Source organism: Mirounga angustirostris, unplaced genomic scaffold (genome assembly GCF_029215605.1).
Source record: "Mirounga angustirostris isolate CCGP_5_RB_7025 unplaced genomic scaffold, mMirAng1.0.hap1 SCAF_1, whole genome shotgun sequence".
In the NCBI taxonomy this organism is placed as follows: domain Eukaryota; kingdom Metazoa; phylum Chordata; class Mammalia; order Carnivora; family Phocidae; genus Mirounga; species Mirounga angustirostris.
The window spans coordinates 211,599,469-211,614,671 of NW_026991709.1; the positions used below are offsets into that span (position 1 = coordinate 211,599,469).

At 55.6% G+C, this 15,203-nt stretch overlaps 1 protein-coding gene across 20 annotated transcripts in view; it reads left to right on the forward strand.

Annotated features, from left to right (window-relative positions):
- The window catches only part of RANBP3 (RAN binding protein 3), a 52,579-nt gene that overhangs the window by 37,058 nt on the left and 318 nt on the right, over window positions 1–15,203 (forward strand). For 8 of the 20 annotated variants that reach the window (XM_045863216.3, XM_045863226.3, XM_045863221.3 and 5 more), the window contains 11 exons: window positions 2,899–2,964; window positions 3,718–3,810; window positions 4,992–5,110; window positions 6,251–6,370; window positions 8,298–8,401; window positions 9,564–9,642; window positions 10,776–10,878; window positions 11,430–11,554; window positions 13,016–13,136; window positions 14,265–14,407; window positions 14,918–15,098. In XM_045863216.3, coding sequence (XP_045719172.1) covers window positions 2,899–2,964; window positions 3,718–3,810; window positions 4,992–5,110; window positions 6,251–6,370; window positions 8,298–8,401; window positions 9,564–9,642; window positions 10,776–10,878; window positions 11,430–11,554; window positions 13,016–13,136; window positions 14,265–14,407; window positions 14,918–15,098 — 1,254 coding nt within the window. The remainder of the gene's footprint in view (window positions 1–2,898; window positions 2,965–3,717; window positions 3,811–4,991; window positions 5,111–6,250; window positions 6,371–8,297; window positions 8,402–9,563; window positions 9,643–10,775; window positions 10,879–11,429; window positions 11,555–13,015; window positions 13,137–14,264; window positions 14,408–14,917; window positions 15,099–15,203) is intronic. The other 12 variants (XM_054505004.2, XM_054505001.2, XM_054505010.2 and 9 more) reach the window with 7 other exon arrangements.

Here is a 15,203-nt window from a genome sequence, read left to right on the forward strand (position 1 = left end):
GGTCCTTCTCAAAGGGCTCCTTCTTCGTGAAGAGTGGTCTCCAGAAACCAAGATCTGCATGCTCAGCAAGCCCACCGCTGCTGGGACTCTCACACACTCCCGTACCTATGCACATACCTATGTGTACACGTACACGCGTTTCTTTGTCTATATCTGTCTGCATGTGCGGGTAACCCTGGGTTCACATGTATACTTCCAATCCAGCACCAACAGGGTTCACCTGAGCCTCCCTGCTTCTTAATTCTACCTATCTTTCTGACAGAAACCTGGCTCCCTTTGTCTGCAGGGCGTGTCCCATCGCTCTACGCACCCCCCTTGCCCCCGTACATGCCAAGCACCCTCCCACCTGCCCCGGCACCACCCTTGCCCCTGCCCAGCCCCCGCCAGGCTGTCTCCTCTTAGAGCCTTTTCAACCTCTGGCATACACCAAGTTGAAGTTCCCCTGGGGGTGAGCATTGTTTCCCGCAGATGTCACTTGGGGTCTTCCCAAGGCAGGGCAGAAAGCACCCTCAAAGGAGCCCGCTTGCTTTAGACGTGATTAGGAGGAAGGCGAAAGCTGCTTCAGAGGGAACCACCTCTTACCCCAGTGAGCTCACAGCGGGGCACGTGTATGCCCTCAAGAAGACCCCGGGCCAGTCACTCGTGCACCCCAGTGACCCTGTCATGTGTGCTAGGGCTCTGGCCATCAGCAACAGCTTTTCATTGCACCCAGGTCATGTTGTAGGTAAAGTGAGTTTCTTGAGGCCATGAAAAGAGAGCGTCTATTTTGGTGAAGATGGGGCCTGCAGGCATGCCTCAGCTTGGCTGTCCTGTGAGCACACCTCCCTGCTGCCTTGGGCTCCTTCTGTCCCCAGTCCTCAGTTGCCATGACAGGTGTGGCATGCCTTGTCTGTCTTGTCTGTCACCTGTTCACTGCAGCATTCAGCGTGATTTCTTGTGCGTCTGCAGGGCGGGCCGGGTGCCAGGCCCCGTGCTAATGGATGCTCCGTGGCAGTGATCATCCACGCCTGCACCCCCACTGGTCAGCCTAAGCTGGCTGCAGAGGTCAGTTGCCGCTGGCGCTGCTCTGCACAGAGCAGAGAGGTGGAGATCAGTCGGTAGCCACAACGTAAGCATTGCAAAGCCAGCTGTAAGGCCTCTTAAAAATTATCTCAATTGTGAATTCCATCTCAAATTTTTTTAATGCTTGTAAATTGCCAGTCATCTTCTGAATAGTCCTGAGCTTTGGAAATGTGATTCAGTATTTCTCTCCTAAAAAGGAACATCTGGCAGCATGTCTTCCCCTGCATCTGTGGTGTCTGATTCTCCTGAGCCTGGTTTTTATGACCGCTCTCTTAGGGGAGAGACCCCAGCTCCGCTAACACAGGCCCTTGGAAGCCTGGTGGACTCAACTCCTTCCTACTAACTAGCAGGGAAGAGTTTTATAATCCTGTTTTTGCCCAAGGAGATCAGTTTGGCTGACCAACCCCAGACAGCAGGAAGAAGGCTTTCCTGCTTCGTTGAGAATTCTGTTTGACTGTTTTATGCCTCAAGAGTTTGGTCTGAGAAGTCATTTGTGTTGTTTCAGTGTACAGTTGGTTGGTTTTTAGTGTATCCACAGAGTTGTACAGCCATCACCATAATTAATTTTAGATCATTCCATCACCCCAAAGAGAAACCCCATCCCCATGAGCAGTCAGTCACTCACCGCCCGTGCCTCCCCCACCCCCTGGCAACCAAGAATCCACTTTCCGTCTGCAAGGATTTGCCTGTTCTGGATGTTTCATGTAAATAGAATCATGTACTGTGTGATCTTCTAAGACATTTTCCCATTTGTTTGTCTTTCTTCCAACGATGTTTTAGAGTTTTTGTTGAATTTATTCCCAAATACTATTCTCTTCGGTGCTATTATAAATGGAATAACAGGTTTTCATAACTTCATTTTTGGAGTGTTCATTGCTAGCGTATAGATATACACAATTGATATTTGTGTATTGATCTTGTTCCCTGCATCTGACAAGGGTTTTTTCAGATGAGTAGGACCTTAGCACAAAAGCGAGGTTGCCTCTGGTGGCCCAGAATGCTGCCATCCCTGTGCTGCCCCAGGAACTGACCTAACTGTTGGAGTCACAAGGCTTTTTATGCTGATCCTTCCTGTCAAAGCAGATTAGACTGTCCCCACTCCCCGCCCTTTATGAAATCAGCCACCTCACCCGCACACACAGATGACCAGTATGGACCAGTGGCCCTGTTGAAACCAGGTTTTGAGCCATCGCCCTGCTTCCTCCCCCTTCCTTGTCCTCGGCCTTCCAGTGTTCTCAGCAACAAGGTGAAGCTCTCCAAGCACATCCGGAAAGAGAGAGCAAGCTGGCCATCTGCCACCTTTGATCTTTCACCACAGAAACGTGTCTCATTTCCCAGACATCTGCTGGTAGTACAGAGGCTTCTCCTGATTACAGATGCATCCTCTGACCAGACAGGTCCTCTGAGAAAGGGAGACCGGTCCCAGGGGCCTTAATGGGGTGGCTCCCTGACATTCTCCAGGGCCTGGGAGCCCAGCACAGCTCCTGGCAAGCCGTTGGGTGAGGTGGCCCAGGGGCGGACCAGCCTTGCACTCACTGTCATTTTTGTCTCTCACCTTCGACACCCCCCGGTCTTTCATTATCAGCACCTTGCCTGGAGCCAGCACTCCCCGCACCTCCCTGGCTCCTCCTCGTCCAGGCCGCCTTATAACCTTGGTGGTTGAGCCGGGCTTTGGCATTCCGTGTTAACTCGGAGGCAGCTCCCTGGTTCTCCAGGCTCCTGGCCACTGAGATGCAGACCTAGCGTCTTCCCCTGCCCTTGACCCTCTCGGCTTTGCTGCTGCCCCACCTCCACCTCCAGGCGGCCTTGCTTTTTGTCTTTGTCTTCTGCTTGTAGAGGAAAAGAGCAGTGGATTCCGGTTGAAGCCGCCAACACTGATCCACGGCCAGGCACCCAGTGCCGGTAGGTGCCCGCCTTTGAGGAGGAAAGTGGAAGGGCCGTCTCTCTCACGCCCTTCCTGCCCCTGCAGCATCTGTTTGCACAGCTGCCTTAGGCAGCCCAGCCGGCATGCTTCAGGCTCACCTGCTCTCTCAGGTCATCTCAGTTACCTGGCACCTGAGTACTGAAAAGCCACTTTAAGGAGCCCATCAGACCAGGGAAATCCTCCCCTCTGTGAGCCCTCCGCCACCCTGAGGAGGGGGGGGGTGGTGAGGGAGCAGACTTGGCTTGGTGTGGGGCTCTGTGCCCAGCGATAACACAGTTGGTTCAGGCCATGTCTCCAGAGCATCCCAGCCCCGGAATGCCGCAGAGGAAGCCCGAGCACAGTGGCCATGATCCAGCGGCGTGCCGCTGGGGAGCAAGGCCTGGCAGTGGTGCAGAGTTGGAAGCATTCTCTTGTGCTTCTTGCCCAATTTGTGTTTGGCAGATGGATTTTCTCAGCGTGGCACTTTGAAAATCAGGTGCAAAGGGTATTTTTATGTGAGCCCGAGCAGAGTCCTAAACTCAGGGGGGCTGCCTCTGGCTCTGTGCTTTCCCTGCACCATCTGTGCTTGATCCTTGAGCCCAGCACTTGAGGACAGCTGTCCCTTGGTTCCCCCTATAGCATTACTATACTCAATGAATTAATTTCCGGAAAGCCCCTGAGAGCCCGTACGGGGCTGTGTGTTTCTGCCTACTGTGTCTGAGGGCTGTAGGCAAGCCGACCTCTGTTCTCAGGTCTGCCGAGCCAGAAGCCCAAGGAGCAACAGCGGAGTGTGCTTCGCCCGGCAGTGTTACAAGCCCCACAGCCAAAGGCACTCTCACAGACCGGTAAGAAATGGCCCTGGTGCCCAGGCTCGAAGTTGGCCCGGGATAGCTGTGTCTTGACACAGGTGACTTGGCCATATCTGCTGAATGCACTCAGAAATAGAGTACCGGGGGGGCGCCTGGGTGGGTGTCTGCCTTCAGCTCGGGTCATGATCCCAGTGTCCTGGGATCGAGCCCTGCATCCGGCTCCCTGCTCAGCGGGAAGCCTGCTTCTCCCTCTCCCACTCCCCCTGCTGTGTTCCCTCTCTCCTTGTTTCTCTCTCTCTATCGGATAAATAAATAAAATCCTTAAAAAAAAAAAAAAAGAAAGAAAGAAAGAAAGAGAGTGCTGGGGAAGCAATCCTTTAAGTCCCTGGTGAGCCCAGGGAAGACAGCAGGCCCAGGTGACCGCCATGCTTTCTGCACACGCTGGCTTCATAAAAGCTGGCTCCCTCCCGAGTGTCTCCAGTCCATCCCAGCATGTTTGCAGGCAAAACTCAGCCCTGTGTGTCTGAGAGACTTGAGGGGTCATTTTGGTTATGTGTGCAATTTCATCTGATCTGCCACCCTTAAGACCTAACTCTTAAACCATATTTCCATGATCTCTGCATAGGTCATGGTGTTCAGTTGACCCTTAATTTCTTAATACTAATGACCTTTTCTTGTTTTCCTCTTTGTCTCTCCCTATAATTCAAAAATTCTTCATCAGAAGCAATCCAACATCCCACATGAGGGAAATAGTATTTCTAAAGAGTTTCAACAGGAATGCTTTTTTATAAGCTATGCCAACCAATCAGCCAGATTTAAAGCTGTGCACATCATGTGATCTCAACTATTCATAGGGCGAAGTGCATAGAATCAAGATGTTATGAGTAAAAGTTTGTTTTATAAAACTCATAATTGCTCCTTATTCATATATATTCTTTTTCTCTTTTTTACCTTAGTTAGCAGTATCACTTCTAAGTACCCTGAAAATTCATACAATTCTTTGTGGAATAAGCAGTAAGATATTCTCATTTCTGCGAGGTTTTAGTTCTGGGTTCGCTTGGGTTTTTTTAATGTAAGAATTTGTGATTTTCAGTAATGATACCAGATCCTTTTCTTTAAAAAGGAGAAATTACACAATGGGTCTAAATGGTAGAAGGGAGCGCTCGAGGTCCCACACTAAACCCCCGTGACCCCCCACTGTCCTCTTGTCCCGGCAGTCCCGAGCAGCGGCACCAACGGGGTCAGTATCCCAGCAGACTGCACGGGGGCCGTGACAGCGACATCACCCGACAACCCCGCACGGAGAAGTCCCTCCGATGAGGTGCGAGCACTTGAGGTGTGTCTGCCGGGCAGGGAGCACGTGAAACTTCCCGGAGCTTCGCTGAGTGTGTGGACAGTTACCTGCTCTGAGCAGCGCCAGGGTGGGCCCGCGTTAAGGCTTTCTGGATTTGCTCAGCACTGTGCGTGCGCAACGGCAGCTGATGTCCATAGTTGCTAGAATGCCAAGGATGGTCTGTCCGCCGTTCCAGACTGCTGCACTGCCCGGGCCCAGCACCTCCCCGCTGCAGAGGGGGGCTGGCGTGCCCACGGGCACTCTGCCCGCCGGCCTCTGGGACGTCCCTAGGGCCGGAGGAATGGCTGTCATTGATGAGGTCTTGTGCCGTTTTATATGGAGAGATGTCTCCCCTCCCTGTTTCCACACCTGAACAGCTCGGGGATTCGTATATGTGGGCCCGTTCTAACTGAAGAAAGCTGCCGGGGGGGTCAGCTCAGAAATTTTTTTTTTTTTTTTTTTTTTGAGCAAAGTCTAGGGTTCTGAGATTTCGTAGGCCAAGAGCATGTGTTTCCTAGCAGTATTGCCCAGCTGCTGACAAACGAGGGGCGTGTTCTGAAGAGCCTGCGTTTGCGGGTGGCAGAGGCAGATTTGACATGCGAGTCACAGCACCACACCAAGGCTTCCGGACACAAAGCCGAGCTGCACGCGTGTGTTTATTTCTACTCGGCCGTTTTGGCAGCTAAACTGCTGCCTGAGGTTCTGTACCCTCCACCTCCCCCACATCCCCCGGAGATGTTGGAGCGCACATGGTAGAAATGATCGGCTACAATTCATTTTTAGAACATCCCTGAGCCCACCACGCCCCTCCCCCCGACCTTCAAACCAATTAGCAGAATTAAAATTAGGAACCATCTCTGCAGCCTGCTGCTGCTGGGAAACTTGGATAGCTAGGGCGGCCAGCGCAGCGGGTCCGCTGCACGGCTGTGAGCTGGAGGGACGCCGAGAAGCGGCCCGGCCCCGCCACCTCCGCATCCCTGGTGATGCGAGGGCAGGCCAAGCCTGGGCAGCAGCCGCCGCCCGGGGACCCGCGCCACAGGAGAGGCGGCAAGCAGATGGAATGGCGGGAGATGGCCCATCTCGCTTCTCGGGGCTAACCTGTCACTTCTTTTCAGTTGTCGTCTTGTTTGTGTTTCTAACTAGGAGAAAGAGCCCCAGAAAAATGAGTCTAGCGATACTTGTGAGGAGGAAAACTGTGAGAAAAAAGAGCAAGTTGCACAGCAGGCGTTTGTGTTCGGGCAGAACCTGAGGGACAGAGTCAAGGTGTGTGATCAGGGGCCTGGATGAGCGCTGGCACTCATGAGTCGGTCTGTTCTGCCTCCTCCGGGTTCAACAACGGGAACTCCGCTTTTCCTTACAAAGGGCGGGGAGGTGGAGGCAAAGAATGTGCCTGTGGGCTCCTGTGGCTCGTGGTGCTTCCGGTGGCTTCTTGTTTTGCATGCCTTCCATGCTGCACTGCTCCGCTCCCGGCACACTCCCTGGCAGGCTCCCTCTTTCTCCCGGGAGCAGGGGACAGGGAGGCAACCGAGCATGCCTGTCCCTGAGAACCAGCGTTTTCGTAGCAAAGGAGACAGCATGATCCGATGCTTTCAGCGTCGCCGGAGAGATTGTTGTTGCCTAACTCGTGGGCTTCTCTGTCCTGGCACTAAGCAACATTTAGACTGGCTCATTCTTAGTTGTTGGAGGCCTGTCCTGGGTGTTCTAGGATATTGGGCAGCATCTCTGGCCCCCACCCTCCAGGTGCCAGGAGTATCCCCCGCCCCCTGTTGTGGCAACCAAAAGTATCCCTTAGTAGTGCTGAGGGTTCCCTTTGGGACCAAGTCACCCTTAATTGAGAATTATTACCTTATTTTTTTAAGGTAGGGCAGGTGGGAAAGGAATTTTTCTCTCCCACCGGAGGCAATAGCCTCTGTCCCCTCCTGGCTGCCCTCAAGGGCTATTGGTGTAGCCTGGGGACTTTGAGTCAGGGGGGAGAGCATCTGGCGGTGGCGGGGAGTCTGGGCTCTAGACCCCGTGCGCTGGCGCTCTGGGAGACCAGGATGGAGCAGCACTACCTTTCCAGCCACCGGGATGGAGCGTCCCTCTGTGCCATTTCCAGCAGAGCAGCTCGTCTGGCAGGAGCTCCTTTAAAAGCCTGAGAGAGAGCATCAGTGGCTGCATCTGGGGACGTCTGTGGTTGTCACAACTAGGGTGTAGATACTACTGCCATCCGGTGGGTGGAAGCTGGGGATGCTGCCCAACACCCCATGGTGTCAGGGTGGCTTCCCCACGGAGAACAATCCAGCCCCCACGTCAGTGATGCTGAGGGGGAGAAACCCTGCAAAAGGGGAATGAAAGTCTCTCCGGCACATAGAAAACATCAGGCTGTGCCATTTGTTTTCTCCTTTGGTGCTCACTGTCCAACAGAAACACAAATCCCCAGGGGTGAAAAATAGGCATTGCTGTTGCATGGCTTTAGCCAAAGCAATGAGTCCCTTGGGGGCTGCTTGCTCCAGGGAGGAGGAAACGAGAATGAAGGGCCTTGAGATCCACCCGTGCTGGGGAGCAGGGGCCTGGCCTGGGCCGTCAGGTCGATTCTGTTCCTAGAGCTTAGGGGGACGGCTGCCTTGAAATTGGGATGGGGGCCACATCTTAAGGAGGCCCAGGGCTCATGTGATCTGTGGTTTCACAGTTACATGCCAGCTTCTTGGTGGGGGAGACTTCTTGGCACCCTGAGCTTCTGCTTTCTCACTCATAGGATGAGGTGAATGATACCCACCTCTCAGGGTTCGATGATATATTTAACAGAGCTGGCGCGGCAGTCAGCTGGCATAAAAGAAGCCCTCGAGAAACGATGCTTTTATTATATTTATAATAAACCCCTTAAAATACCAGATTTGGAAGCGTTCTGTGACCTCATTACAGAGTATTGGTGGAAAGGGCAAGATGCCAACCTGAGGGTTTTGTCGTTTTTTTTTTAACAAGGCAGAAAAAGTTTCCTGATGCCTTATGAACTGCTTTTCTATCTTAACTGTTAAATGGTGAAGTTGATTACAGCCCCCCCACCTCTGTGTGTACGTGTGTATACACACACACACACACACACACACACATGCTGTGCCATGTGGCCTAGGGGTACAGACAGGCTGAGCTGTAAAGGTCCTGAACAGGCGGTTGTCTGAGCAGTAAGTGTTGCCTCTCTGTTCCCCAGTTAACAAATGAGAACACTGAAGTAGCTGACATGGAGAATGCCGGACACCCCAGTTCAGAAACGCCAGCTGCGACCAACTATTTCCTTCAGTATATCAGCTCCAGGTGTGTGTCTTGGGCCTGGTGCCCAGCCTCAGAGCAGCCCAGGGCCGTCCATCGCTTTGAGCTTGGGGCCCGGGGAGGAGGCAGCAGCTGGACCAGGAGCCAGCCTGGTCCTTCGTGGGGGGGGAGGGGGAGGGCAGGATGGAGGTGGGGGTGGGAGGAAGCCGATTTCACCAGAATCCTGGATACCCCTGGCTCCTCGCTTTGTTCCCAATCTGGGCACAGCTGTGGAGTGGCCAGGATGGCATGCTTCAACAGACAGACAAGGCAGGACCCAAGTTCTGCTTGGCCTCAGAGTGACCTCTGTCACCCAGATCTCATGCCCTGAGCAGAACCCAGCGGGCCAGTGGCTGCTTAGCTGCCTCCTGTTACCTGCCAGGTTCCGGCCTGTGGGGACCCCTTACCCTGGATTTGGGCTCGCTGGTCGTTAACACTGCTGGTGGTGGTGCTCACTAATGGCCTGGGTGCCCCATGGATATTTCAGAGAGAAAGTGTGTCCCTGCCTAGGAGACAGGCCAGTAGAGTGCATAGAACTGGGCGTGGACTTCAGAGAGGCCTGGCATGAATGGTGGTGACCTCACACTTGGCTCCCTGGACCCTGATTAGCAAAGTACATTGGATGTTGTTTTAAAGACACGTTTTTTGCACTGCAGCATTTCCCAAATTGGGATGCACTTAGAGCTGTGACATCTTAAACTGGACGAAATGTGATGGTGACTGCAGCTCCAAGGTCACCCAGTGTTACCTGCCGGTGGCCCAGGGGTGGGCGGTGTCCCCTCCTTTGTGCAGGCCAGGGACTGGTGGGTTCTCTCGGGGAAGTAGGTGGTGCCTGGTCTGACCTCTGTGATCAGCCTCTCTCAGGTGCTGTCCTCATGCACCCCGATGGGGACACCCGCCTCGAGGAGCTCGGGGATGACAGGTGGCCGTCAGGCACGGCACGTAGTGCCCGCCCACATGCAGTGGGCCCCTGGCTCCGAGGCTTGTGAGCACCTGTCCTTGGCATGCCGGGCCCCTCCCCCAGAGGGGAGGCTGGGCAGTGCCCACAGCTGTGCTTTCTGCCTTACCCACTCTGACCGTGCACACGTGTGTGCAGCTCATGCGAGTGTGCCCACTGCCTTCCCCTCTCCCACGGGGTGCCCACACCCACAGCGTGCCTTCTCTTCAGTTTAGACAACTCGACCAATAGTGCCGACACCGCCAGCAACAAATTCGTGTTTGGCCAGAACATGAGCGAGCGTGTGCTGGTGAGTGGCCCCTGTGGGGACTGTTTTTCCTGGGGCCCCAGGGCAAGGGACATGTGAATATGGCTGCCACCTTGTCTCCTATGAATGGGGATGCTTCCAGTTGCAAGAGAAAGAAGACCCAGCTCAGACCTGGGGGGCAGCGTTGTTGCACCAGGAGGCTCTCGAGGGCTGGTGTTCGAGCTTCCTGCCGTTCTTCTCTGCCAGCTAGCTTAGCCTCATCCTAGGACAGGCTTCCCCTTAAGTGGGGCCATGCTTCCTCCTGGCTGAGGCCAGCTGCAGTGATAATCATCTGACTGGAATCCTGAGCCACCTCTGGAGCCAAGGGAGTTCAGCACCCCTGTCCCTGACCATGAGGCTGCAGCATGGAGGGGCTTTGGGGAGGTGGCCTTGGAGGGGCCCCTGCAGAGTGTCCCAGGTGTCTCCTGCACGCACCATGGCCACGCTGTCTCCCCTCCCAGAAAGCCTGGCCAGCTTGGGATGGGGTTCTGGAATTGTTTACCTGCTTCCTTATTTTTGTTCCTTTTCTTTCCCTGTCGAATGCCTAGGATCCCTTTGTGTCCTTTGTGAGTGTGGTTAAGGAGCTGTTTCATCCCACTTCATTATTTCCGTCTTTGTCTCAGTCTACATTACATTAAGGAGCTTCCTGCAGCTTTTCTCGAGCATCAATACTGTCCTTTTCCTGTTACAACAAAGTGGTCCAAGAGCTGCCTCACACAGAGATAAACAGCTGGTGGCACGTACCTCCCCGAGATGTCGGGGGAGGCCCCAGTTGGGGACTCGGAGGGCAGTTCGTCTAGAGCAGAGAAGGGTGGATTTGGGAGGGCCAAGCTGCCTGCATCGTGAGGGCGCTTTTCTGTAGGTTTTACCGCCACATGATGCTCGAGGATCGTTGTGTGGAGACGGCCCCAGGCTGGAACGCACCCCCTGCGGAGGGGTTATCTAGTCTCATCTGCCGGGTCTGGGTGGGTCCCCAAAGCCGCGAAGGAAAGGCCCTCTGCAGAAAAAAGCCCTCTGCCCGGGAGACGGTGCCGAGAGCCGCCATCCCAGCAGAGGGGCTTCCTGTTCCACGGCAGCCGACCCACCAGGAGCACCCAAACATGCTCTCCTCCCCGTGTGCTTCCGTCTCCCTGCAGAGCCCACCCAAATTAAATGAAGTCAGTTCAGATGCCACCAGGGAAAATGCAGCTGCTGAGTCCGGGTCCGAGTCCTCATCCCAGGAGGCCACCCCTGAGAAAGGTATGCTGCGGTCCCACCACCTCGTGGGAAGGGTACCACGTGACGGGCACTGTCCACCCACACCCCCGCCCAGGAGGGACATGGGCCCCAGCTCGTGGCAGCCACCGGGGCAGAATTGGAAAGCCAGGGGCGCTGGTTTTCAGCAAGCAGAGAGGGGACATGTTCATCCTAAAACAGAGAGGCCGTGGTGCTTCAGGATGACTCTGGGGATAGGGCTGTTGAGGTGGCTGTCCCTCTCTTCCTTCTTGCCCTGAGGTGGGGGAGGGGAGTTTCCCTTCGGTGCTCTGTGGGTGGACTCTCTCTGCTGTCCTCCTGTCCTCTACCGAGTGAATGGCAGTGGGAGATCTGGAGCCACGCTGGCTACGAGCTCCCAGATGGTCTCCCCACAGCATCCGGGGCCAGATTGCTGTTATGTTTGGGGTCCGTTCCACATCCCAGGAGCCGGCACCCTTGAGGCAGAGCCAACCCCTTTGTTCTGTCTCCTGTGACGTACATACACACACACACACACACACACACACACCGGCAAATAAATAGTCAATGTCGTTTAGCTAATAACATTTCAGAGTCCCTGGCCGAGTCAGCAGCCGCCTACACCAAGGCAACAGCACGGAAGTGTTTGTTGGAAAAAGTGGAAGTCATCACCGGGGAGGAGGCGGAGAGCAACGTGTTACAGGTGAGGCAGGCCTGGCCGGGGGCATCTGGCTCTGGTGGGCCTCCTGGCCCTCAGGTGGTGGTGTGAGAGGCCAGCCGTAGCCCCCAGCCTCTCTGTGCACCACCCTCCGGGACCTTGTGGCGGGGCCTCCAGAGTTCAGTGAGCGCTAAGGGCCTTCGAGTCTCGCTTTCTTTTTGAGAAGGATCTGTTTTTGAGGCATTCTCGATAGTTCTGGGAGAAACTGTTGTAAATGCACCCAGAATGAACGGCTGTGATTGGTCACACTGGCACCCCATGGTGTTTTATTAGGGAACCGGGATCCCAGATGCACCCCAAACTTGTCCTGCCTTTCCTCTGCATCTTGGGGCAACACGTCCACTTCAGTGGGCCTCATTCGTCTGCTTTGCGTTGTTGTGTGCATGCATGTGTGTCCGTGACCTGCATGTGTAGAGCACTGGAGAGTTTCTGATGTGGCATTTTTAGAAGTACTACTGCTTCTGCCCACTCAGCACTGCTGTGAAATCCATACGAGCAAAGAGAGTGACTTGGTAAAGATCTGCACACTCTGAAGGGCCAGGCGTGGTCTCTGTTGCGTATTCTTTTTTTATCTATAGAACAGCTTTATTGAGATAGAACACGTATACTATGGAATTCCCTCTTTAAAGTGTGTGTTCACGTAGTTACGCTGCTGCCACCGCCATCAGAAAAGAACATTTTAGTCCCCAGAAAAGAAACTGCCATCGGCAGTCATCTCTCATGCCCTCCCCGGCCCCTGCGAGCCCCCTTCCCATCGTGGATGAGCCTGTTCTGGACGTGTCCCCATGTGGACTCACACCCCGTGTGTCCTTCTGTGTCTGGTTCCCTCCCTGAGCCTCGTGGGCTTGGGGTCCATCCCCGGGGCCGCACCGAGTGACGTGCGTGGAGGGACATTCAGGTTTCCAGCTTTTAGCTAGTATGAATCGTGCTACCGTGGACGTTGTGTACAGTCTGGTGTGTGCAGATGCGTGGCATTTCTCTTGGGTAGATCTTTAGGAGTGGGGTGTCTGGGCCGCACGGCGATTCCACATGTAACACTGTGAGGGACACGTTTCCGCGGCAGCCACGCCATGTGTCGTTCCCCCCCAGCCGTGTGTAAACTGACTGTCCACCAACCGCCCGCCCCCCACCCCCCCCCCCGGGCACCTGCTGTTACCTGGCTTGTGATGCCATCCTAGTGAGTGCGAGGTGGTATCTCATGGGTATCTGGTTTTTATCTTCGTTTCCTTCCTGATTCTTTCGTGCTCCTCTGACAATGTAAAATTCATCTTAGGTGGAGGACAGGACACAAAACTGGCCAAGGGCTAGATGTGCCCCCTGGGCCATCGTTGGCTGACCCCTACCTAGTAGTTCACTCAGGCTAGATCGAGGCTTCCCAGAGTTTGTCCACACCAGTGTCCACCCAGCCAGGGCCCCGCTTACCCAGAGGGCCGCCTTGTGTTCCAGATCCAGTGTAAGCTGTTTGTCTTTGACAAGGCCTCACAGTCGTGGGTGGAGAGAGGCCGGGGGCTGCTCAGGCTCAACGACATGGCATCGACTGATGACGGGACGCTCCAGTCCCGACTAGGTGAGCTGCAGTGCGGGGTCTCTGGAGAGGGCCCGGGATGGCACAGAGTTCCCAAGGCCCAGGAGGGCAGGATCCCCACGCAGGTCCCCACTGGAGAGCCCCAGCACTGGCGGCCTGTAGGCGCAGGCCCTATCCCAAGGCTCTCGCTGCCAGCTCTTCTGTGACTCTCCTCTTTGTGAGTGTGACAGTAGATGAAACAACTCAGAGCTCTTGAACTTGTTTTCTAATAATCAAAGTGCTGGTGGTTTTATGGTGGAAAGGGAAAATAAGAAATCAAACAGCCCTATACAGCCTGTGGTCCTTGTCATAGACCTTCCCCCAGCCTGTCCCAGCTACTCCACGTGTGCTTTGGAGGTGGGCCCATTGGGCACAGAGGGCTTGGGGAGTGGACACAGGGAGATCTGGTCAGTTGGAGCCCAGGACCCCACCCCGCAGCCTCCCTGAGCTGGCCCATGCTGCTCCGTCTGGGGCCATCTGGGGGCCCAGGTTGGGATGGGGAGAAGTGGGCTGGTGGGAAGACAAGGTGTCACCATGTCCACAAGGTCAGGGCGCTTGCGGGGAGGATGAGCTCTGATAAACCAGGCAGGCTGACGGCAGCTTTGGGTAGATGTGATGTGTACTTCCAGAGAAGGAAGAAGGTCTGTACCCTCTTTTTCTCCACCATATGTTGCTCTCGGTCTCTTTGTCTCCCTCTTGGGAGCTCTAAGCAGCCATTGGGCCTCAACCTTTTTTCTAAGAAAACTGCAGAGGAAGGGCTGGGCTCGGCCTGTGAGTGGGGCCAATCAGGGGGCATCAACTTCTAGGCAGTGTGTCATAAAGAAAGTGCACACAGCCCCCAAATGTCACTCTCTGGCCCTGCCTCCAACCTAATCATCCCCCTTCCAAGGGAGCCACCATCCTGGCATCTCCCCGTGATGGACGTGGCCATGGGGGAGCTGGGTGGTACAGGGCTGGCCCCCAGTGTGGGGCATGCTGTGGCTCAGCAGACTGGTGGGCAGCTTATGTGGACCTTGAGAGAATTGTGGGATTTCACCCTTGTGGTGTTTTCATTCCAGAATGTGTCCGTTCTCATAGCTGGCTGTGGGGTGGGGGTCAGGGGCCAGGGCTGAGTGGCCTTGTCCGTTGCAGTGATGCGGACCCAGGGCAGCTTGCGACTGATCCTCAACACCAAGCTCTGGGCCCAGATGCAGATCGACAAGGCCAGTGAAAAGAGCATACGCATCACAGCCATGGACACTGAGGACCAGGGCGTGAAGGTTTTCCTGATCTCAGTGAGTAGCCCTGGGGCCGGGACAGGCTACTACCGACCTCTTGGGGAAAGGAAGTGCCTGAACAGAGCCCTGGACAAGCGCTGTGCCCTCCTGAGCTCCCACAGGAGGGAGGTTCCCGGGCACACGCAGTCAGGCCACTGTGGGCCTGCACTAAGTCCTGCCCCTCTGGGGGGTGCTCTGTGGTGCAGCGGTCGGCACTCTGAGGGCGTGGGCCAGGGAGCGAAGAGGGAGGCCTCTAGGCCGGCCAGTGTCCAGACGGATCGGTGGCAGAGAGACAGGAGTGGGCCTGCATCACCGAGTGCCATCCCAGCTGCAAGCTCTGCAAGCCGCTGGGAAGGACGGTCCCTGGGGCCCCAGGAGCTTCAGTCTGCTGCCCGTGAGCTTGTTGAGGAGAGAGGGTCGGGCTCTGGCCCAGACACAGCCCGGGGCTTATGGCTTCCACCACAGGAGGGCAGCAGCCACCCTGACCAAGAGATCTTCCAACCCACCACTTCCCTCTGCCTGCCCCAGGCCAGTTCCAAGGACACGGGCCAGCTGTATGCAGCCCTGCACCACCGCATCCTGGCCCTGCGCAGCCGTGTGGAGCAGGAGCAGGAAGCCAAGATGCCTGCCCCTGAACCTGGGGCAGCCCCGTCCAACGAGGACGACAGTGACGAGGACGTCCTGGCTCCATCGGGGGCCACTGGAGGCGGTGAGCCAGTGGTCCCGGCCCTGGAGGGGATGGGGAGCCTGACCCAAGGGGCTGGGGCTCCACCCAGGGTGGGGACCTGACGGTGAGGCCGCTGCTTCCCAACAG